At 44.8% G+C, this 23117-nt stretch overlaps 1 protein-coding gene across 4 annotated transcripts in view; it reads right to left on the reverse strand.

Annotated features, from left to right (window-relative positions):
* Positions 1 to 1042: 1042 nt before the first annotated feature.
* The window catches only part of LOC144696481 (SLIT-ROBO Rho GTPase-activating protein 1), a 248875-nt gene continuing 226800 nt past the window's right edge, over positions 1043 to 23117 (reverse strand). For all 4 annotated transcript variants that reach the window (XM_078567814.1, XM_078567812.1, XM_078567810.1 and 1 more), the window contains exons 19-22: positions 14920 to 15100; positions 13532 to 13669; positions 11517 to 11859; positions 1043 to 5558 (exon numbers count right to left, since the gene is read on the reverse strand). In XM_078567814.1, coding sequence (XP_078423940.1) covers positions 5181 to 5558; positions 11517 to 11859; positions 13532 to 13669; positions 14920 to 15100 — 1040 coding nt within the window. In that variant the 3' untranslated portion in view covers positions 1043 to 5180. The remainder of the gene's footprint in view (positions 5559 to 11516; positions 11860 to 13531; positions 13670 to 14919; positions 15101 to 23117) is intronic.

Genomic DNA, 23117 nt, shown 5'->3' on the forward strand with positions numbered 1-23117 from the left:
CACCCAATTCAACTCTTCCGATAAAAGCAAAATACTGCAGATGCTGGAAATCTGAAACAAAAACAAAGATTGCTGGAAAAACTCAGTTCTGAAGAAGAGTCATACGGACTCGAAACGTTAACACTGTTTTTCTCTCCACCAGTGCTGTCAGACCTGCTGAGATTTTCCAGCAATTTTTGTTTTTGACCCAATTCAACTGCCTTCCCTGGGAATATATTGCATTCCCTCTAGCCCATGAGGAATTATCTTTCCCCCCTCAAGCCTTGCTCAAGGCTTTTGAACTTTGTACTTGTGTCTTCTAGTTCTTATTTTCATTGTTCAAATAGAAATAGGATCTTTACTCTCACTTCATCTGTGCCTTCCATTTCCACAGTGTCAACTGTGCCACATGTCAGGAGGTCGTGGATTCAAGACCCACACCAGAGACTCGAGCACAAGATCTGGGCTGACAATCCAGGGCAGCACTGAGGGCATGCTGTACTGTCGGAGGTGACACCTTTTGGGTGAGACCTCAAACTGAGCTCCCATCTGCCTCCTCAGACAGTCTTAAAAGATCCCCAAGCACTTTTCTCAAAAAAAAAGCAGTGTTATTTTCCCAGGCCACCTTGTTGTGCACAAATTGGCTGCTGCATTTCCTGTATTTTGACAATCAATTGGTTGCGATGCATTGTGTGATGTTCCATGGTCAGGAAACAGCACCTAACAGCACTGTGGGTGTACCTACACCACATGGACTGTAGTGGTTCAAGAAGGCAGCTCACCACCACCTTCTCAAGGGCAATTAGGGATGGACAATATAAATGTTGGCCTAGCCAGCGATACCCATGTCCCATGAATGAATAAAAAATAGATGCTATATGCTATGCAAGTCTTCCATATCTTTGTAGATCTTTACCATGCCTCCTTGCCTGATATAGTCAAAGTTCAAGGTCACAAGTGAGACCTGTTCAACAGTGGTTGCTAATGCAGATACAATATACAACGAGGTTGCAAATTTCTAAAGGGATGAAAGAGGAACCTTTGAATAAACAAAGCCCAGAAGGATGGACCAATTTCCTTTATTAGAAAGATACATCTAGAACAAACCAGAAGATATACTGAAATTGGTAATGCTACATGCCAGATGTACAGTACTATACACAAAAGTGCATTGTCACAACTGATTAACAGTACATTGTCAACGAACTGCATCTTTTTTTTCCAAAACTACAGAGTTGTTCAACGAGTGAAAATGGAAATGCAACAGTACAGAACAAGGCTCAAGTTCCTCTAAGAGTTTAAAGGCACTTCCACATGTACATACTACAGATGTACATTGACACAATAGGGCAATGACCGACAATTAGGAAGCTATCTGTAACTAAAATGGCAGTAAAGGGTACAGAGTTTGTCAGGTCCGTGGTAAGTGGTAGTTACCATTCAGTGTGTCTGTAGCTGTTATCGATCTGTTACAAATCCACTTAAACTGCAGTTTAAAGAAGCCTAGCCTTGGACTACATATTTCCCATGATTGCACCTAGAAAACATTCATCAAATTGATCATTTCCGTTATTGTTTTTGCTAAATTGGGTCCACTAGGAGCATATCTTGCAATCCAGTATAATTATTATTTGAACATACAAATCCTGGGAGCAGTACAAAGTTGCAGTATCCATTTTGGCTGATGTACATTTTGTTTTTAAATTAATTTAAGTAAACTCTATACTACATGTTCCTTAAAAGTACAATCACCTTCTTTCAAAGACCACACAAGGTGGAAACTGTAAAAAGTTTCAAAAAGTACTAAATTTAGTCAGTTAAATCAATGGCAGACAAAAATGAATGTGCATCATAAGTTAAACATCTAGATCAGTAACTGCGGATTGAATGTACATAGCTTTTAATGACTCGTAGTCTTTGAGGTTGTTCTTGTAAAGGAGTAAAAGAATAGGCAGTACTTTGAAAAGATTGAGTAGACAGACTGGCACTATTGGATTAATGTGCCAGCGCACTGTGCCACAGGGTGGTAGAACGCTGACAATGCTTTGGTGATTCCCAAGGGTAGTATTCCAGTCTCAAGCCAGGTCAGAGAGAAGTACAGAGGAGAGGCTTGATGGGGCATTTCACACCCTCCAGCCCCAACTGGGAAAGAGCAAGCAAAGCTAATGAGCCAGCCTTCTCATATGTAACTGGTCGGGATTGCGATGGCAGTGGGCAGTGTTGGAAACGGAGATATTGGCATGCCCCAGAAACGCTTTGAAAAGGAATCTGGGGTTAGATGCTGAGGAGCAACCCCACCCCGGGTGGGCAAAGCTGTGCTTATGACCCATGCTACCCTGGCAGAGCGAAGCACATTGAGCTTGAGCCATGCATAAACAACGATGTGGGGACTTCAATCGTTTGCCCAAGAATTGGCCTGAAATCTATAGTGGCAAAGAAGGTGGAGGTCACCAGGCAACACCTCGGGCAGCACAGCGCCAGGAAGAAAGAAAACACCATGGGGACAAAAAGCATTGGGGCATTAACAAAATTTTTTAAAAAACTTCGCTAGTTTGGGCATAATTAACAGCTGTTAAGCTGCAGATAGAATTTGGCCTGTGGCAATATTTTGTAATTGCAAAGGGGTGAGGAGTGACACATCCTCACCGCAGTGAGTGCGCGACCCATGACATTAATCCCAAGGCAGGCTAGGGAAGAAATGCATCATCCCATTTAATATAACTTGGCTCTGTGGAGCCTGTCAACCCACATCTTCCCCAGTTCGACCTGATGCCAAAAACATTTGACCTGATATTTTCCTCTAGGTTTCAACGAATGCTGAAACGATTTACAAACGGCACATTTATGAATGTTAAAGCTAGTATATGGGAGGAAAAGATCAGGATTATTGGGCAATCTTAAGACAAGATTCCTGTTGTGTGAAGGGATCTGGTCTATAGTCAGCAAGTGTGGGGCCTGTGACGGGGCCTGATACAGTTATTCCAATTTTAAGATATGGCAGCCATCCTTATTGAAACAGGAATGTTCCAAATATCAAGGGGGCAAAAACCCATCCAAGTGAAATAAAAAGAATAGTAACATGCATGGTTTTGCCCGCAATATGCATCTTAAAAAAAAATTCAGGTATTATTTTCAGTTTTACCATGGCTGGCTGGAGACGTTTTGAAGAGTTTACCCTCCTCTCACTACTCTCCTTGATAAACAGCTTCTCCGAATGTGCTTAAAACTACTGGTGGTACTGGAGCGAGTTAAACAAGTCATACTGGAAGAATCCAATACCGTTACAGAAGGTGGGGTAGAAGAAGAACAGGAAATGTTAGTCAAATGTAAACCAAGGAACTCTTTTTTGTCTATGTAAACATGAGAATTTATATATAAACAGAAGCAAAGAAACTAAATATTGTACCCTAGTGGGAAACTGGAAGTCGGCCTCTCTCCTGTGGCAGGGAGAAGAGGTCATTTGAAATATGGGGCAATTTGACTCTGGCCAATATGCAAAATGAATGATATTGAATCAGTCGGCCATTAGACATTGCCCCCGATTTTCAATCCCATGGAAATTCATGTGTAACATTGGCTGATCCAACTTCACCCATTTAACACCAAAGTCAAGTTGACGCCCTGGCATCTAATCAATAATGATCTACCCTAACGAGACAATCTAACTGCCTCATTTCCACCAACTGTGGCTAACCTACAACACACTGGCAGTGCATCAGAAGAGACAATGAGGGCCCACCGAAGGGTAGCTCAGGCCAAGGTCTGTAAAGTTATTTCAAATGTATCTGGGTGGAACTGTTGGCCCAGTGTGACTAATCCCTCAAAGTAATTGCCATGTGGAGGTCCAGCGAGGACAACATGGCAAACATTGGCCCACAAAATGGCCGATTTTTTTCCCCCCCCAAGTGGAATTTCCTTAACTGCACGCCTTAACCTTAAACTCCATTTCCCAATATGCAAGTTACAAACTGAAGGACCCATTTTGGTGGTAATGTTAGTGCTTCATCACGCCCCTCCCAATTTTCTCCCCTTCTACCAAGACGCTGACTCATTTTGAGGCACAGTTCCCTGGTGGAGAAGGTGCTGCTGGCGAGGTTTGGGGGAGGGGAAGGAGGGTGGCAGGGGAGAAAAGGTTAGAGAAGGTCAGTAGCAGTGGACAAGGAACTCCAGGCAACTTCTGAGTGTCTCAAATTTGCCAGAAATAGCAGATGATGCTCAGGGCAGGGGGAGCTGGGTGGAAGTCAGACAGACTGAGTACTAAACAGAACCTAATTGTAGCTCTAGAGCAAAAGGGAATGAGAAGCATGTCAACTAAGTGTCCTCAAAACAACGGTGTTCACATGTCAGACATGGTTCATTAAAGTAAATGACTTAATTGGGGGGGGGTGCGTAGGCATGTGTGAATTGATGAAGTGTTAGGAAGAGACGAGGCTGATATTGGCTTCACCACAGGGGGCCCCCAAGTTCTAAAAGTAAACTGAGAATATTTAGCTTTACTGGCATCCTGATCTTAGTGTTTCAATCAACACCGCACGCAGCTTTGGAGAAGGCTGAAGTACACGGGAAGCCGAGGATGTGGGCGCAGGATTTTTTTTTTAATATATATTATAAATAACCGTCTAATGAGGAGAGGTGGCAGAAGCTTAACGAGTGGTTTTCCTTTTGGCGCTTTCATTCACGTTCAAAGCAGTGCTTTCATAATGCAAATCTGGCAATAAGGCCGAAGGAATGTTAAACAGAACAACAAAAAAAAAAGGAAGAAGTAATTAACAATAGCAAAGCATTCAGCCACGTTGTGGCTGCTCTCTTCAGTAAGTTGTAAAACTGATGCGGAATTTCCTCCCATCAGTTCCAGGCAAAAACAAAAAGCTATCACAATTTCCCCCTTCTTGTTTAAATAAACGGTCTGTCGAGAAGATAGCAAGTCTTTTCATTTTTTGCTAACTTTCTTTATTTTTAAAAAAAAAAGTCAACTGTTGCAGCATAATTTTCAAGTCTAGTTAACATTGGTGTAAGTTCCACATATAAACAGTCCAGCTTGAAATGGAAATCAAATGCCCTTGTTAATTTACTACTGAGACATATATTCTAACACTGAAAGAATACATCTCCAATTATAAATGTTAAAATATCAATATTCTTATCCATGTCCTTTGTCACCCACATTTATCCAAAGATGATTTCAAGTTACATCAGCTTCGTTACATGGTGCAGGATTTATCTGTGGAGCCTTGGACGGTGGGAGGTGGTCCCACACTGGGGTTGGTCTTGGGGAGAACCACGGGCTTAGGCCTCAGGGCGGGGGGTTTGAGCTGCAAACCCATTCGGGGCGACAGAACGGGCTTGAAGGTGCTCATAGGGTCACTGGAAGAGCTGGTGCTCCGTCGAATGGAAGGGTCAACACTCTTCAGCACCACCGAGTGGTGTGGGCTCCTCGACTCCGAGGGGGCAAAGGGGGCCGGTGAGCTCTTCTTCTGCTCTAGGGTGTCCAGGACCACATCGGGCGCATGCTTCGCCGTGCTCTGGCGCTCCAGCTCCCGCAACTCGTTCAACGCGGTGTTCATCGTCTCTTCAATGTCCTGCCAGGAAAGCAAAAGGAAAGAGTTCTTTCTCTTAAAACTTTTGAGAATAAGGTTGGCTTTATTTTGTTAAAATGAGAGATGCATTCGCCATGTCTGGCCGTCTGAAAATTTTGCAAAGGCTTGGTTGCAGAAATCTAATCGGCAACTGGGTCCATCTTTAGTCTCCAGAAATGCAACCCTCTGGATCATTCTACATCAACAACTTGCATTTATATAATGCCTTTAACATAGTAAGGCATTTCACAGGAGTGTTATCAAATAAAATTTGACACAAAAAGTCTAAGACAGGTGTCCAAAAGCTTAGTTCACAAGGTTGGTTTTAAGGAGCTACTTAAGGACTTAAAGGGAGGTTTAAGGAAGAACTTCCAGAGTTTAGGGTCTTGGCAACAGAAAGCCTGGCCTACTGTGGGGAGTGATTAAAATTGAGATGCTTAAGGGACCAGAACAGGAGAAGCACAGAGATCTATGCCACAGCCATGCCTTGTCCTCCTCAATGCCTCGACGAGGACAAAATCCACCATGGAAAGTTCTGGAAGTTGTAATCTGAGATTTCTCTTTTCTCAGGGTGAAAAAGGAGGGAATCACTGGGGAGCTAAGAAAGCCAAGAATAGGTTTTGATTAATCATGCGCACACACAAAGAAAAGACAAAATAAAATTGCAACTGTGGCAAGACCCAGCTGGTGTGAGGAAATGCTGACAGTGAAAGTCATGGAGTTGGTGGACAGTTGAATTTCCACAAGGAAATTCAGCTGCATTCGTGCCAACAAAAGAAAGTGCATCAGTGCACATCCCACGACTTAGGGGAAGGAACCAAAAAGCCAATGTCTTTCAAATGGCATGGCTTTGGCACAAGCATTAAGTGTCTATACCAAAAATGGTGGAGGATACACCCAACAATTATATAGTCAGTATGGGAATTAACATCGAAAGAATATAAGAAACAGAAGCTCGAGTAGGCCAATCGCCCCCTTGAGCCTGCTCCGCCATTCAATAAGATCATGGCTGATCATTGACATCAACTCCACTTTCTTGCCCATATGATCGAAGAGCATGAGTAGGCCATTCAGCCCCTTGAGCCTGCTCCACCAGTTAACAAGATCATGGCTGATCTGATAGTAACCTGAAATCTGCATCCCACCTATTGCAGATAACGATCAACCCCTTGCTTACCAAGTATCTATCCACCTCTGCTTTCAAAACATTCAAAGATTCTGCTTCCACCGCCATTTCAGGAAGAGAGTTCCAAAGACTCACGACCCACTGAGTGAAAAAGTTTTGCTTCATCTCTGTTTTAAATGGGCGACCCCTTATTTTTAAACAGTGGCTCCTGGTTCTAGATTCTTCCACAAAAAGAAATATCCTCTCCACATCTAACCTGTCAAGACCCCTCAGGATCTTATGTTTCAACCAAGTCGCCTCTTACTCTTCTAAACTCCAGCGGATACAAGCCTAACCTGTCCAACCTTTCCTCATAAGACAACCCACCCATTCCAGGTATTAATCTAGTAAACTTTATCTGAACTGCTTCCAACGTATTTACACCCTTCCTTAAATAAGGTGACCAATACTGTATACAGTACTCCAAATGTGGTCTCACTAGTACCCTGTATAACTGAAGCATAACCTCCCTACTTTTGTATTCAATTCTTCTCACAATAAAAGATAACATTCTATTAGATTTCCTAATTACTTGCTGTACTTGCATACTAGCCTTTTGTGATTTATACACTAGGGCACCCAGATCCCTCTGCACCTCAGGGCTCTGCAAACCATTTAGATAATATGCTTCTCTTTTATTCTTCCTGCCAAAATGGACAATTTCACATTTTCCCACATCGTACTCCATCTGCCAGATCTTTACCCACTAACCTATCTATATCTGCTTGTAGCCCCCATGTGTCCTCTTCACAACTTACTTTCCTACCCATCTTTGTGTCATCAGCAAATTTGGCAACCATTCCTTCAATCCCTTCATCCAAGTCATTTATATAAACTGTAAAGCGTTGAGATCCCAGCACTGATCCCTGTGGTTCACCACTCTTTACATCTTGCCAACCTGATAAAAACCCATTTATGCCTACTTTCTGTTTCCTGTTAACCAGCCAATCTTCTATCCATGCCAATGTTATCCCCTACACCATGAGTTTTTATTTTCCACAATAAACTTTGATGTGGCACTTTATCAAATGCCTTCTGGAAATCTAAGTACAGTACATTCACTGGTTCCTCTTTATCCACAGCACATATCACTTCCTCAAAGAACTCCAATAAGTTGGTTAAACATGATTTCTCTTTCACAAACCTTTTTCTTTCCTAAACTAAGTTTAAATCCCCATTTCCCCAAATTCCTCGATTCCTAAACATCTATCCATTTCAATCTTGAATATATTCATCAATTGAGCATCCAGAGTTCTCTGGGGTTGGAAATTCCAAAGATTCACAACCCTTTTGAATAAAGAAACTTCTCCTCTGCTCGGTCCAAAATGGCCGACCCCTTATCTTGAAACCGTGACCTCCCCCCCACCCAGTTCTGGATTTCCAGCCAGCGGAAACAAGCCTGTCAAGCCCTCCTAGAATTTTGTGTATTTCCATGACAACACTTCTCATGTCAAAGTTGATGGCAGCACAACCCGCAAGTATAAAATTGAGGCCTTTAACCGTTTAAAAAAAAAATGAAAGGCCAGATCAAGCAATATCCCTAATAGTTTCCTGATAGATAACTAAAAGGCTCTTTGCATAAATGTATTTAGGGCAGCTTTGAATTCACAACGTTAATGTGTTTTCCTTTTGGCTAAGCATCCGAAATAAGATCCAAAAGAATTGCAAACATTAATACAGATTTTACGGCAGACATAATTATTCGGACTTTTCTCCTGTCAAACTACGTTTTTGAAAGCTGTAATGATTTTCAAAGAAATTTTGCTTTCCAATCCTTAAATTGCCCTCCACACATTCCATTCCACCTAATGCAGAGTAACATACCAACGTTCAACCATGTAACATGAAGCCCTTCATTTGTGAGACCTCTGTAACAGGTCCGAGCAACCGGCATTCAAAAACCCATAAACTGACATTCCTAATTATATACCCACGTGAGCTGGAAGACTTGAGGGGCGTTTTGTTTTGTGCGTGGTACTCAAATGTTTGTGGATAGGTTGTGACTGCCTTTCTGCGGAGTTGAAAGATTTCTGGATGAATTGCCAATTTATCTAACGTTACATCAAGTGGTTCGCTTTGCCTCATTCCATCTGTTCCTAATTTGAAGTGCACAGGGGTTGATTTTTCTGTGACATTTGAGCTGACTAATGTTGGCCTTTGCTCAGACAAGTGGCATAAGAGAAAATGCCCGTGCGGCGTGATGTTCTGTAATTTATTTTCCTGGAGCGGATATAACTTTGCTGGAATGGTTGGAATTTGGTAGCAACGCTTCCTCTAATTTTCAACAGGATGGAAAATGGACATCTTAATAGTTGTATTTAAATGGAGCAAATATTTGGTTAGCTTTTAACTTGGGGCTCTCGTACAGAACAAGTTGTGAAAGAATCCAAAACTAGGGGCAATAAAGACAAGATGGTTACTAATAAATCCAATAGGAACATAAGGGTAAATTTGTTTCCTCAGTGCGGTGAGGACGTGGAACACATTACCACAGGAAGTGGTTGGGGCAAATAACTTCAATACTTTCAAAAGGAAACTAGATGAGTACATGAGAGAAAAGGGAATAGAAAGAGGCAGATGGAATGGGAGGAGATTCGTGTGGGGTATATAAACACCAGCAGGTATTAGGTGGGCCGAATGGCCTGGTACTGTGCTATATGTTTGTTGTAAGGAGGAGGTTTTCAATTTGCCATACCGCTTACTGTTATGGATTGCGATGTGTCATAAAAACCGGCCAATATTCATTTCCAAATTAATAGAGACGAACACTGGGCCATTTCTTTTATGGCCAGCCTATTGGCAAAACTAATTTTGGACTGGGGCAGCAAACTGAAAACCTATCCCCAATTCTCACATAATAATTAGAACAATTTGTACGGGATCTCTTTTGTTGAACAAAAAGCTCTGTTCTGCCATGCGAAAAGCCTATAGGCCCACTTCCAATCCAGATGGCAGGCAGCGATCTGCTTTCCAGTCCTGCTGATGCCAGGCTGCCTGCCTGTAGTGGGTGCGTAGCACTAATAGAAGTAGGCCTGCCTTTGAACCTGCCCTCCTTTCACTGGCTGGCTGCTTCCGCCTCTGTAACATTGCTCACCTCCGTTCCTGCCTTAGCCCAGCTGCTGCTGAAGCCCTCCCGCGTGCTTTTGTTTCTAACTTCCAGACTTGACTATTCCCATATTCCCCCTGTTGGCCTCCCATCCTCCATAAACTTGAGCTTGTTGACAACTCTGCAGTTCGTATCCTAACTCACACCAACTCTCGTCCCTTCCTAGCTCTGTAATCTCCTTCAGCCCCACCACCCTTCAAGAACTCTGCGCTCACAGAATCATAGAATGGTTACAGCACAAAAGGAGGCCATTCAGCCTGAAACACCCATGTTGGCTCTCTGCATGAGCAACGTAGCTAGTCCCAATTTCCTGCATGTTTTTCTCTTCAGGTGCTTATCCAATTCTCTTTTGAAAGCCCCAATTGAATTTGCCTCCGCCACACACTCAGGAAGTACATTCCTGATTGCAATTACACACTGTGTAAAGAACTCTCTCCTCATGTTGCCTTTGGTTCTTTTGCTAAACACTTTAAATCTGTGTCCTCTGGCCCTCAACCCTTCCGCCAACGAGAACGATTTTTTTTTATTTACTCTTGTAAATCCCTGATTTCCTTTGCTCCCCAAACCCCCTCCCTGCCCCCATTGGCAAGCTCAATTGCCTGGACCCTGAGCTCTGGAGTTCCCTCCCTAAACCTCCCCAACTGTCTATCTCTCCCTCCTTCTTTAAGACCTACCTCCCTGACCAAGTTTATGGTCACCTGTCTTAGCATAGGACTTGGGGAGCAGGAGTAGGCCCTTTGAGCCTGCTCAGCCATTCAATAAGATCATGGCTGATCTGGTTGTGGTCTCAACTCCACTTTCCTGACCGCCCTTCCCAATAACCCTTGGCTCCCTTACCTAACAAAAATCTTTCCAACTCAGTCTTGAATAAATGGAATGACCCAGCTTCCACTGCTCTCTGGGGAAGAGAATTCCCATGACTAATGACCCTTCAGAGAAAAAAATTCTCCTCATCTCTGTCTTAAAAAGGGAGACCTCTTATTCTTAAACTGTGTCCCCTAGTTCTAGTCGCCCCCCCACCCCATCAAGAAGAGGAAACATCCTTCCTTTATCCACCCTACCAAGTCCCCTCAGGATCATACACGTTTCAATGAGATCACCACTCATTCTTCTAAACTCCAAGCCCAACCTGTCGAACCTTACTTCATAAGGTAAGCGCTTCAGCACAGGAATGAGTTGAGTGAACCTTCTAGCTTAATAGCCCCTTATGGCGCTCAATGTCAAATTTTGTTTGATAATGCTCCTGTGAAGTGCTTTGAGAAGTCTTACTAATACTAAAAATGGTACACAAATGCAAGTTGCTGCTTTGGGGTTGGAGTGCAAATTTTGCCTTCCTTCAGATGGCACTAGCTGGTACATCAGAGCAGACAGGATGGAGGATGCCAGTTCTTTCTAATGTTCCCCAGTACTAACCCGCTTTGCCAATGATAAGGTAACAAACTATTATTGATTACTGTCCAATAACCTTTGGCAAAATGTAACGATACCAGTGAGATGCAAACTAAATTAAGTTGAGCATGGCTGGGAACAAATGAATTGGGACAGATATGAGATTTGAAAACCCAAGACGGTATTCTGTGTAGCAAAGATTTAGGAACTGTTGCATTGCAAGACCAACATGTGCTATGAACCGACACTGAAAATGCTAAAACATCAATGCAGATGAAAAAAAAAAATGTCTTGCACAGACCTGGGCGATTGTTTCAGGGTCTAGAGGTTTATGATCACTGAAGTTGGTGTATTGACCGGAGGACGTAGACCTTCTGATTGGCGGACTCTCAATCTTTTTGAGAGCCTCGTGGCGGCTTAGGTTGGATAGGCTGCCAAGGCCGCCTCGGCGACGCCTCTCCGGACTGTCGACCGGCACGCTGCGAGTCTGGAGGAAAAGGCGGGAGCTGGCGTGGGAGGGCGTGATCAAGGGGCCACCATCCCCCGAGCTACTTACTAAGCCATGGACCGGGTGCACTGCACAGTGCCCATCGCTGGCTCTCAATGGGCGTCGGGCTGCCGGCGGCTCTGGCCTCCTCTTCTGTCTAGACAACGAAAACAAAAGGCACGTGTGTCTTTTATAACGAAGCTTCAAAGCAATTCGCTCGCCCTTGAAGGACATGGAAGTCTCCCGAGGACGTGGAAGTCACTATATCAATGCTGGTTCTATTTTTAAAGAATTTGAACATGCTCAAGATGACAAGAAAAGGTTTACACTATGAGAAAAATGTCATGGCCAAAAGGTTAGTTAAGAGGAAAAATTGCTTTTTTTTTTAAAGAGTAATTGTCAGGGGGCATCCAATCCCTGTTGCTGAACTCATAGTCCAGAGGCCAAGGCTGATCCTCTGGAGACATGGGTTCAAATCCCACCATGCAGCTGGTGAAATTTAAATTCAATTAATAAAATCTGGAATATAAAGCCAATTTCAGTAATGAGGACAAGGAAGCGATCATCAATTGTCATTAAAAAAAAAAATCCCACCTGGTTTACTAATCCTCTTTAGGGAAGGAAACATGCCGTCCTTACCTGGTCTGGCCTGCATGGGACTCCAGACCCACAGCAGTGTGTTTTTAACTGCCCTCTGAAATGGCCGAGCCAAACAGTTCAAGGGCAATTAGGGATGGACAACAAATGTTGGCCTTGCCAATGACACCCACAGCCCGTCAAAGAATAAAAGAAAGTCTGCAGGTGCTTATTCATCCCGATCTTCTGCACAACAATGCTGGGCTCATGCTTGGCGAGTGGAATTTTCTAGCTTTGTTTCCACAGTTATAGAATTACACAATGATATAGCACGGAGAGGGACCATTTGGTCCATTGTACCTCTGCTTACATTTTGGCAAAGCTATCCAATTAATCTCACTGCCCTGCGCTTTTCCTTTGTAGCCCTGTACATTATTTTCCTTCAAGCATCTATCCAATTCACATCTGTCTTCTCAAATACTCAGACGTTTACAGCACAGAAGGAGGCCATTCAGCCCATTGTGTCTGCGCTGGTCAACAAAGATCTGACTACACTAATCCCATTTTCCAGCACTTGGCCCATAGCCCAGGAGGCTATGGCAACACAAGTGAATATCTAAATACTTAAATGTTACGAGAGTTTCTGACTCAACCACCCTTTCAGGCAGTGAGTTCCAGACTCCCTTCATCCTCTGGGTGAAAAATATTCTCTTCAACTCCCCTCTTAGCCTTCTACCTCCTACCTTAAATCTATGCCCCCTTGTCATTGACCCCTCTACTAATCTTACACACCTCTTTCAGGTCCCCTCTCAACCTTCGCTGCTCCAAGGAAAACAACCCCAGCCTATCCAACCTCTCCTCATAGCTCAGACCCTCCAGCCCAGGCAGCATCCTGGTGAATCTCCTCTGCACCCTGTCCAGTGCAATCACATCCTTCTGGGATGATCAAGAGCTGCACGCAGTACTCCAGTTGTGGCCTAACCAGCGTTTTATGCAGTCCCAGCATAGCCTCCATAAATACTGAGGCCAGACTTTTACTGGCCCCTTTGCAGGTGGGGTTAGGGAGGGGGTGGTGGCTGAAAGCAATGGAAAACTCTGTCAGGTCACTGGCCTGACTTGGTTTCTCTCTCCACAGATGCTGTCTGACCTGCTGAACATTCCCAGGACTTTCCATTTCTAATTCAGATCGCCGGCATTTGTACTTTGCCTCTGTATTAATGGTATCTGAATAATTTATTGGAACAGGAACTGACCTTGCTGCATACACATCTGGGATTCGGTCGGTTGGTGAGCTGATGTCATTTTTGGAGGACAACTTGTCTTCGGCTGCTGGTCCGCTGCTGGTTTCGCTGTCGGCCTTCTGGCTCAGAGTGTCAGAAAAGGTATCATCCCTGAGAGAAACGTGACTGGGAATTAGCTTCAAGTTTCAGGAGATGGTCCAAGCACAGAAATTTCATGCACTATTCACAACCTAACAGGAAGCAATGGTAGCCTGCAGGGGGTCAAAGTTAAAAAAACGTGAAAGGTGACCTAACCAGCTAATGGCTTCTTTCTGCACGGAATTATCGCTCCTTTCTCTTTAACCTTCGAGTGAGAGCAGAAAGAATGACCAAAACAAGAGAAATAAAGGAAAGGAAGAAAGGACAGAGAGCTGGGAAGACAGACTTGCATCTTGCGCCACTCATTGTCTCAGCACCTCCCCAAGTGCTTTACAGCCAGTGAAGCACTTTCGACATGTCGTCGCTATTGCAGGAAACATGGCAGCCAGTGGGTGCACAGCAAGACTCCACAGACAGCAATGAAACAAATGACCAGATAGTCTATTTCTTAGGTGTTGGTTGAAGATTAATACTAGCCAGGACACAGGGGAGATTTCCCCAGTTCCTTTTCAAACAGTGCCATGGGGACTTTTATACCCACCCGAGAGGGAAGACGGGGCCTCTACTTTAAAGATGGCACCTCCGCCAGTGCAGCACTCCCTCGGCACCGCACGGGAGCGTTAGCCTGGATTTTCCCCAGAGTGAACCTCGTGACCCAGAGAGGAAAACGCTACCAATGAGTTGCGCCTGTTATCTATGTTTAATGGCAGGGGTCGAACAGCTGAGGCTACATCTACGTCAGGGCTTCCCTGTGGATCGCGAGACTCGATTTTAGGGTCACAAGCTCCGGGACAGTAATGGCTACCATGGAGCTTGGGTTGATTTCTGACAGCTGCAAGGGACCTTTAAATGCTGGGTGTTTTTCTTTTGGTGGGTGTGGCCTAATGGACTGCTTTCTGAGGCTCCATTGCTGCTGCTGCAAAAAAAAGAGTTGGTCAAAAGATAGGGTTTTTTTTTTGAAAACCTCTCAGCAACTGAAGCCTTCCCCCCCACCCCCTCTATACCCCACTCAACAGCTCTTGCACCCCACCCCACCCCAAATTTTGACTGTGGGGGGGGTCACACAAAGCCTGAGGCATTATGATGGGGTCACAATGGGGAAAAAGTTTGGGTAGCACTGACCCATGTGCTCATTCCTTAGTAACTCTACATTCATATCGTTTCTGATACAGATTAGAGTGAAGCTGCTCTAGCACAGGATGAATGGTTGTCAGTTAGTCAATAGAAGCCATTGTTGATGAAAGATGGGAACCATTACTTACGTGTCCTGCACCACTATGTACTGATGAGGAACTAGCCCATCAATCCCGTTGTGTCTCCCCTCCCACCAGTCCTCAGAGGCTCTGTGATAGAGAAGCAGCGAAGCTCCTTTCTTAAACGACAGCTCCCGAGCAGACCGTCCAGCGTAATCAAATTTGGCTATTGCTTCAATGGGTTCACCTTCTGAAACAGAGCAGAATGTGAAGCCCCCGTTACTGCAAAAGGCTGAATGATGCCATTACGTCCAACTCTCTTTCCCCTGAGCTGTACCTTATGATCGTCCATTTACCCCATAACACTGTGCCTACACCAGAAAAAGGAATTCATACCATCACACCACCGGCTTTGGTATCTGTACAATCAATATGATTCAACAAATGGATAAAGAAACCGCATCCAGAGATTTGTACCTCTTACGCTCTTTGTGTTTTTCAGGCTGTGCGTTTCTGATGGATTAAGGGTGACCTTAGTGATAATGGATTGCCCCGCCATTTGAAGCTCCTCATTCATTTCCGAGGCCTCACCATTTTTATCCTTTCTGCTCAATTTATTCTGGGGATGAGAGTGAGGGGGCCAAGGCCGCATTCATTGCCCTTTCAGTTAACCTGAGAAGATGGTGAGTCGGCTTTCTCCTTGAACCTGGGCATCCCTCGTGTTAATAATGCTTCCATAGTGATGGTAAGTAGAGGATTCCAGGATCCCACTGAGCAATCATAAGGCAACAGCAGTGTATGTCCAAGCAATAAGAACATGAGAAACGGGAACAGGTGCAGGTCATTCGGCCCCTCAAGTCTGCTCCTCCCTTCAATAAGATCGTGGCTGATCTGATTGTGGCCTTCACTCCATTTTCCTGCCAGTTCCCCATAACCCTTGACTCTCCATCATTCAAAAACCTAACTCAGACTTGAGTATAATTAATGACCCAGCACCCACAGCTCTCTAGGGGAGAGAATTTCAAGGATTCACGACACCCAGAGAAGAAATTCCTCCCAATCTTCATCTTCCTTATTCTGAAACTGTGCCCCTGCCCCCGCTCCCCACCACCAACAGTTCTAGCTTTCCCCGCAAGGGGAAACATCTTCTCAGCATGTGCCCTGTAAAGCCCTCTCAGAATCTTATCTGTTTCAATAAGATCACCTCTCATTCTTCTAAACTCCTGTGAGTATAGGCCCAACCTGCTCAACTTTTCCACATAAGACCATCCCTCCACCCCAGGAATCAACCCAGTCAACCCTCTCTGAACAGCCTCCAATGAAAGTATGTCCCCCCTTCAAGGGCATAGACAAGTTGGTGGAATGGGTGGACGGGTGGCAGATGAAGTTCAAGGTGGAGAAATTTGAAGTGATTCATTTTTGTAGGAAGAAAATGGAGAGGCAATATAAAATAAAGGGTATAACTCTGAAGGGTGCAGGAGCAGAGGGACCTGGGTGTACATCTGCGTAAGTCATTGAAGATATCGGGACGGGTTGAGAGAGTATAATGTATCCTGGGCTTTATTGATAGAGCAAGGAGGTTATGCTGAACTTGTATAAGACACTGGTTCAGCCTCAGCTATAGTACTGCATCCAGCCCTGGGCACAGCGCTTTAGAAGGGATGTGAAGGCATTGGAAAGAGTGCAGAAAAGATTCACAAGAATGGTTCCAAGGATGAGGAACTTTAGTTAAGAAGGCAAATTGGAGAAGTTAGGACTGTTTTCCTTGGAGAAAAGGAGGTTGAGAGGAGATTTGTAGAGGTGTTCAAAATCACGAAGGGTCTGGACAAAGTAAATAGAGAGAAACTGTTCCCACTTGTGAAAGGACTGAGATCGAGAGTGTACAAATTTAAAGTACTTGGCAACAGAATCAAAAGTTTAAAGAGAAAAAATATTTTCATGCAGTGAATGGTCAGGGTCTGGAATGCACTGCCTGAGCGTGTGGTGAAGGCAAGTTCAATCGCGGCTTTAAAAAGGGAATTAGACTGTTATTTGAAGAGGAACAACGTGCAGGGTTATGAGGAGAATGCAGGAGAATGGCACTAGGTAAGTTGCTCATTTGGAGAGCTGGTGCAGATGGGCTGAATGGCCTTCTTCTGCACAGTAAAAATTACGAATCTGTGATTAAATGAGACCACCAAAATTGCACGCAATACTGTAGGTGTGGTCTCACCAATTCCCTGTACAGTTGTAGCAATGATGCCACGTGACTTGGAAATGCAGAGATGTTGGTGCTCTGCACATCTTGGGGGTGGGGGGTGGTGGTCGCAGGAGAGGGAGGCGCTGTCGAAGTAACCTTGACAAGTTGCCGGACAGATTGAAAATATAGTGTCACACTAAAAGCAGCTGGTGAGAATCTTTCAAAGGGACCGAGGCCAATGGAGGGTAAAACTTCCTTCAATTCAGCTTTCCTCTGTCAAACTATAGAACAAAACCAGAAACTGCAGAAACACTGAGCAGGTCTGACAGCATCCATGGAGAAACAGAAGAGTTTAACATTTCAGTCGTGGACCCATCGCCCGAAATGTTACCTCACGGATACTAACTGAACCCCCGAACACTTGCAGCATTTTCGGTTTCAGACTCCCAGCATCTGCAATCCTTTCCTTTGCTGCCTTTTGTAGAATATTTGGAGAATAAAGGGATTTAAAGAGGATGTTCCCTTCAAACAATATTCCCAATTAACTGTTCAAAACGTTAAGCCGTGTGTTTCCAGCACTTTTCCTTTCGAGTTCTCATTCACTGTGATTTTGCTGAATCTGCAGGCTGCATTGTCAAGAGCCCATACCCACCAGTGGCAAACTGTTTATGCAAAAGACCACTGAACAATTACATTTTTACAGCACATTGTGCTTGTGCTAGCTTGCTGTCCTTCCTCATATCCTTTATTTACTTTCACTTCTCTCTCAAATTCCCCTATGGATTGTTCTTCCAGGTGGTGGTGTTTTTTTTAAAAAATTCATTCATGGGATGTGGGCTTCACTGTTTAGGCCAGCATTTATTGCCCATCCCTAATTGCCCTTGAGAAGGTGGTGGTGAGCCGACTTCTTGAACCGCTGCAGTCCATGTGGTGTAGGTACACCCGCAGTGCTGTTAAGGAGGGAGTTCCAGGGTTTTCAGTCAGCATGGTGTTCCCACGCATCTGCTGGCCTTGTCCTTCTATGTGGTAGAGGTCGCGGGTTTGGAAGGTGCTGTCAACAGAGCCTTGGTGAGTTGCTGCAGTGCATCTTGTAGATGGTACACACTGCTGCCACTGTGCATCAGTAGTGGAGGGAGTGAACGTTAAGGTGGTGGATGTGGTGCCAGTCAAGCGGGCTGCTTTATCCTGGATGATGGTGACCTTTGTGAGCCTTGTTGAAGCTGTACTCATCCAGGAAAGTGGAGAGTATTCCATCACATTCCTGAATTGAGCCTTGTAGATGGTGGACAGACTTTGGGGAGTCAGGAGGTGAGTTACACATCGCAGGATTCCTAGCCTCTGACCTGCTCTTGTAGCCACTGTATTTATTTGGCTAGTCCAGTTCAGTTTCTGGTCAATGGTAACCCCCAGGATGTTGATACTGGGGGATTCAGCGATGGTCATGCCATTGAATGTCAATTTCCCTTGCTGTGATACAGTTCCATCAGCCTCCTGTCCTCACCAGAATAACCGCATGTGCGATTATTTCACCAGGGATCAGAATCAGAAAAAACCCAGGTGATTTTCTTCCACCATCTCCCTAGCCAAGGCACCCCTGGGTACTGAGCTTTGATCTCTGCGGTGGTTCAGTAGCACAAAATGCAATTATAGACTGAGACACTAGGGGGACCCAGGAACATTTTTCTAAGCACTTGTTATCCGCACACTAGCAAAGGAGTGTAAAAATGTCACCCAAAAAGGTATAAAAGTCAAAAAGCAATTGAAAACTAACATCAATTCATAATCTATTATGAGAGAGAGAGAGAGGGTGAGAGAGAGTGTATATGTGTGTGTGAGAGAGAGAGAGAAGCGAAGAGAAAGAGAGGGAGAGGCAAAAGAGCACAAGGATTTGAGAGGGTGGAGCGGGGAAGGCAGAGGGTAGAGAAGAAGGATGGAGTGAGGAGAGAAAAGTAGGAAGGAGAAGGGAATGAAAGACAGGGAGAGAGGAGAGAGTCAGGGGAAGGATAAAGAGGGGAGGAAAGGGAGGGAATGATGAAGAGAAGCAAAAGAAAGAGGGACGAGATCAAGGGAGTGGGGTGATGAAACAATTGGGAGAGGAGGGGGAGAAAGATGAGACAGGGAAAGAGGAAAGAGAAATAGAAATAGGGGAGAGGAGCAAGAGGGAAAAAGTACCCAATCTTAGCTCGGTGCTTTCCAAAGGAATCACAGGCAGGGTGGAATTTTACCATTGGGCTAACCTCAGCCCTGAAGTGGGGTCTCTGATGTACATCAGTAACCAATGCATGAGCCCAGCCTTTCTGGATGGCATTACCTTAATGCAGGTGTTAACTGCACTAAGAATTATGCTGACTGGGATATCTAAGCTTCCAAATCCCTGACCTTAACAAAGACAGATGCAAAAATACAGAAGGTGTCGGTCAGGACACTGGGGAGAAACTCCCCTGCACTCCTTCAAAATAGCGGGATGGGAGCTATTACATTCATTCGAGAAGGTCTCATCCTAAATACAGCAGCACCAACTGTGTGCCACTCCCTCAGTACTGCACTGGAGCGTCAGCTTTGATTTTGTGCTCAAATCTCTGGAGTGGGACTGGATCCCACGATCTTCTAAATCGGAGGTGAGCCTGCTACGAACGGATTCACGGCTGACGTTGCCTATGGGGACAGGATCTAACCTGCTGTGCAAACGCACTACATCACTCGAGTATCACTGCAGTCAGCCCAAAACCCAATGACAAAAAAACCTCAAAAGAGTGAGAAGACAGTGATCGGGACTTTGCTGTGACCCCTACAGGCATCAAGACTGCTCGTGGAAAACGCTGAAGTGGCGCTTTTGTTCGAGTTTGGAAGCAATCCCTCCAAGATCCCGTGGCAGGACTCAGCATCGCAGCTCACGATCCGGGGCAATGTCTAGTCTGATTAATGCTACACTGAAGGATTAGACAACAAACGCTCCCAGGTGCTTCTGATAGATTTTAAGTGATGCCCGGCTGACAGAAGCAGATTGGTCCTGGACGGTTATCAAATATCCACAATCCAAAGTACCATAAAATACTACTGCCGGTAAAGGTACAATGTTCTAACAAAGGTCATTTTCCAGCCTGTCAGCTCAAGGGTCTTAAACAGCTGATGTCGGAAAATGCATTGGTTTGAATCAAATCATATCAAAGAGGAGCAATGGGTTCAAAATTATGAGGGGCTATGGTGCAGTAAATAAGGAGAAACCATTTCTACTGGCAGAAAGATTTGGTGACCACGGATTGAAGATAATCGGCAAAAGAACCAGGAGGAAGATGAGGAGAATGTTGCAGGAGATTATGACCTGGGACGCACTGCCTGGTGGAAAGAGATTTAACAATAACTTTCAGGTGGGAATAGCGTAGAGTTTTGAAATGGAAAAGAAAAGTGCAGGGCAGTGGCGAATGTGCAGGTGAGTGGGACTAATTGGGTTGCTTTATCGAAGAGCTAGCACAGGCATGGTGGGCCGAATGGCCTCCTTTCTGTGCTGCATCATTCACTTTATATCAGTCCTTCGTCCATTTGTAACTTGGACTTGAGGGAAGAACGTCAAACTGACCTTGCTTGTTTTCTTAGGGCTTATGCTGCCAACTAGCTCCAGCCTTCATGGAAGCTGCTTCTGAAACCAGGGCCCTGCCACTGTGCAGGCACGCGGATTCCATTAGCCGGCATTGCTGATACTTGCTGTTCTCCGTAATCATTTTGCCTGTGCAGTGGGCAAAGCTGGACAGGAATCGGGCACTAAGCTCGCTCTACACGCCTCAGCACCTCCCAAGTCACAATGCAACCATGTTAAATTATCCTTGTGTGATTGAAGAGGCTGTATTTTGGCTGCAGGTTGGGCGACACCAGGACACATGGATGCTGGAGTCTACGTTTTTTGGCGTTTCTGACTGCTTGAGAACCATGTGTCAGAAGCTCGTGGCCCTGGAGTAAAGTCATGGGGTGAATTAAGGTAATGGTTATGGTGCTGGACTAGTAAAGCAGAGGTCACAAGTTCCAATCCCACCATGTAAAATATGAAACTTTATTCAATAAACCTGGGAATTAACATCTTTAAACATCCATTGCCGCACTGTGGCTACGGTGTGTATAATCTAAAAGATGTACTGCAGCAATTTGCTAAGGCTTTTTCAACAGCATCTCCCAAACTCATGACCTCTAGAGGACAAAGGGTACCACTTGTACCACCACCTCCCAAGTCACAGCCCATCCCGATTTTGACCCAACTATGAAGGAAAGGTTCACTGACACTGGGTCAAAATCCTGGCACTCCCCACCTGACGCACTGTGGGTGTACCAACACCACAGGGACTGCAGTGGTTCAAGACAGTTGGTCACCACCACCTTCTCAAGGACTAGTAGGCGGGGGCAATAAATGTTCGCCTTGCCAGGAACACCCAATCCCAAGAGTGAAAAAAATTGTCGACTAGCACTCGATAAAAAGAAAAGCTTTTCTAGACATGATTTTATGGTAAGTGTAGCAGCCTCAGGCAGAATAGGTTACTTTGGATTTATGGGGTCCTTGCTTTGTGCCTGGGTCTGTTGTAGACTAATTGATAGAGATCGATTATTATAATTAGTCATGAAGTCCATTACTGTTGTATCATGTGACTAACAGGATGGTGGAAGGCACAGTAGACGGAATGTGGTCTTTTTACCTCCAGCAATTCCCATGTTCAATGTACCTTTAGAAAAAACAAATTTGGCAGTTTTGCTGTAACTGGTACTCCATGTGCTGTATAAGTCAACGCAAGTTCAGGAGATGATGAGCAGTGCAGTTTGGGCCATTAATAGGGGAGTGCTTTTCCAATTTGGCACAATTCCCACCAGATGGGATCACACCAATTCATCACCGCTGCTGGTAAGAAGGACGACTTTAGCGGATGTCATTTCAATCAATACGGTTTTCTATTCCACCTGGTGCTTTTGTATCACTATTCTGAGAGGAATCAATGAAAGGGCAGATCACCCATCACAATTATTTCATACACAATTCTCCTGAATTTCTCTCTCTGGATTCTTTTGGTGGTGTTACAGATGCTGTGTCAAAAAGCCCACAAGACCTCCTGTTCTGAACAACAGAATTTATCTGAAGACATTAGAATCTATCTGTAACAGAATCTATCTAACAGTAACAGAAACCTGTGCCTCATACGTTTGTTAGCTCCAACATTTTCTGACTTGATAGCTCGGGCCTTCTAATCTGTCAGCTGCAGAAGATGAGACTGGAAATTAAGCCTGAGAACAGCTCGTGTTTCTAGTCCACTTCTGCATGAATCTAATACTGCATTTTCCCATTACAATTCACTGCTGGTCTACATATACTGCTCACGGCAGTGTTTAAACAAGATGCGAGTAGATAATCTCCAAACGCCAAACAATCATGGGTCACTATGGTGACCGGAGCTGATGGTCACTTTGGATTTATTCGCCACAGTGAACGAGCAAGAGATTTGCTTTCTTGTTATAAAAACATTCCTTTGTCTGCCTTTCCCCGGCATGTGACTAAAAGAACATCCGTGTGTTAAAGCCACTTAGTGCCTTCAGTTGCTCCTCACGTCTTTTTCCATTCTGTTTCCCCCTCTAAAAAGCCACACACCTGAAAAGGAATCATCAGCTTAGATTTGCACAGCAGCTCGGCATACTTTGCCAAAACTCTTCCCAGGCCAGAATTTGTCGCCCGTCAGACAGGTGAGCGTCCCGACATCATCGCGCAATATTTCGGTCGGCAGGTGCGTGGGAGTCTGCAGCGTGCGCCTGCCGACAATTGACAGGCCCATTGAGGCCGTTAAAGTAATAATTATAAGAAATTTTTACGGTTGGCGGGCAAGCGAAAAGGTTTGCACTTTTTAGGAAGCCTCATCCACGGGCGGGATGAGGTTTCCAGCAGCAAATAAAAACAAAATAAAAACGTTTAAATTTCATTCATAACATGTCTCTGCTCCTGTGACAGAGTCACATGGCGGGGGGGGGCGGGGGGGAATAAAGTTTTTAATTTTTCAGTTTATAAATTTTCAGCTCCGTGAGGCAACCCTGTGCCTCAGGGAGCTTTCACTGTGCGCACCCA

The sequence above is a fragment of the Cetorhinus maximus genome, chromosome 22, assembly GCF_964194155.1.
Source record: "Cetorhinus maximus chromosome 22, sCetMax3.hap1.1, whole genome shotgun sequence".
NCBI lineage: Eukaryota > Metazoa > Chordata > Chondrichthyes > Lamniformes > Cetorhinidae > Cetorhinus > Cetorhinus maximus.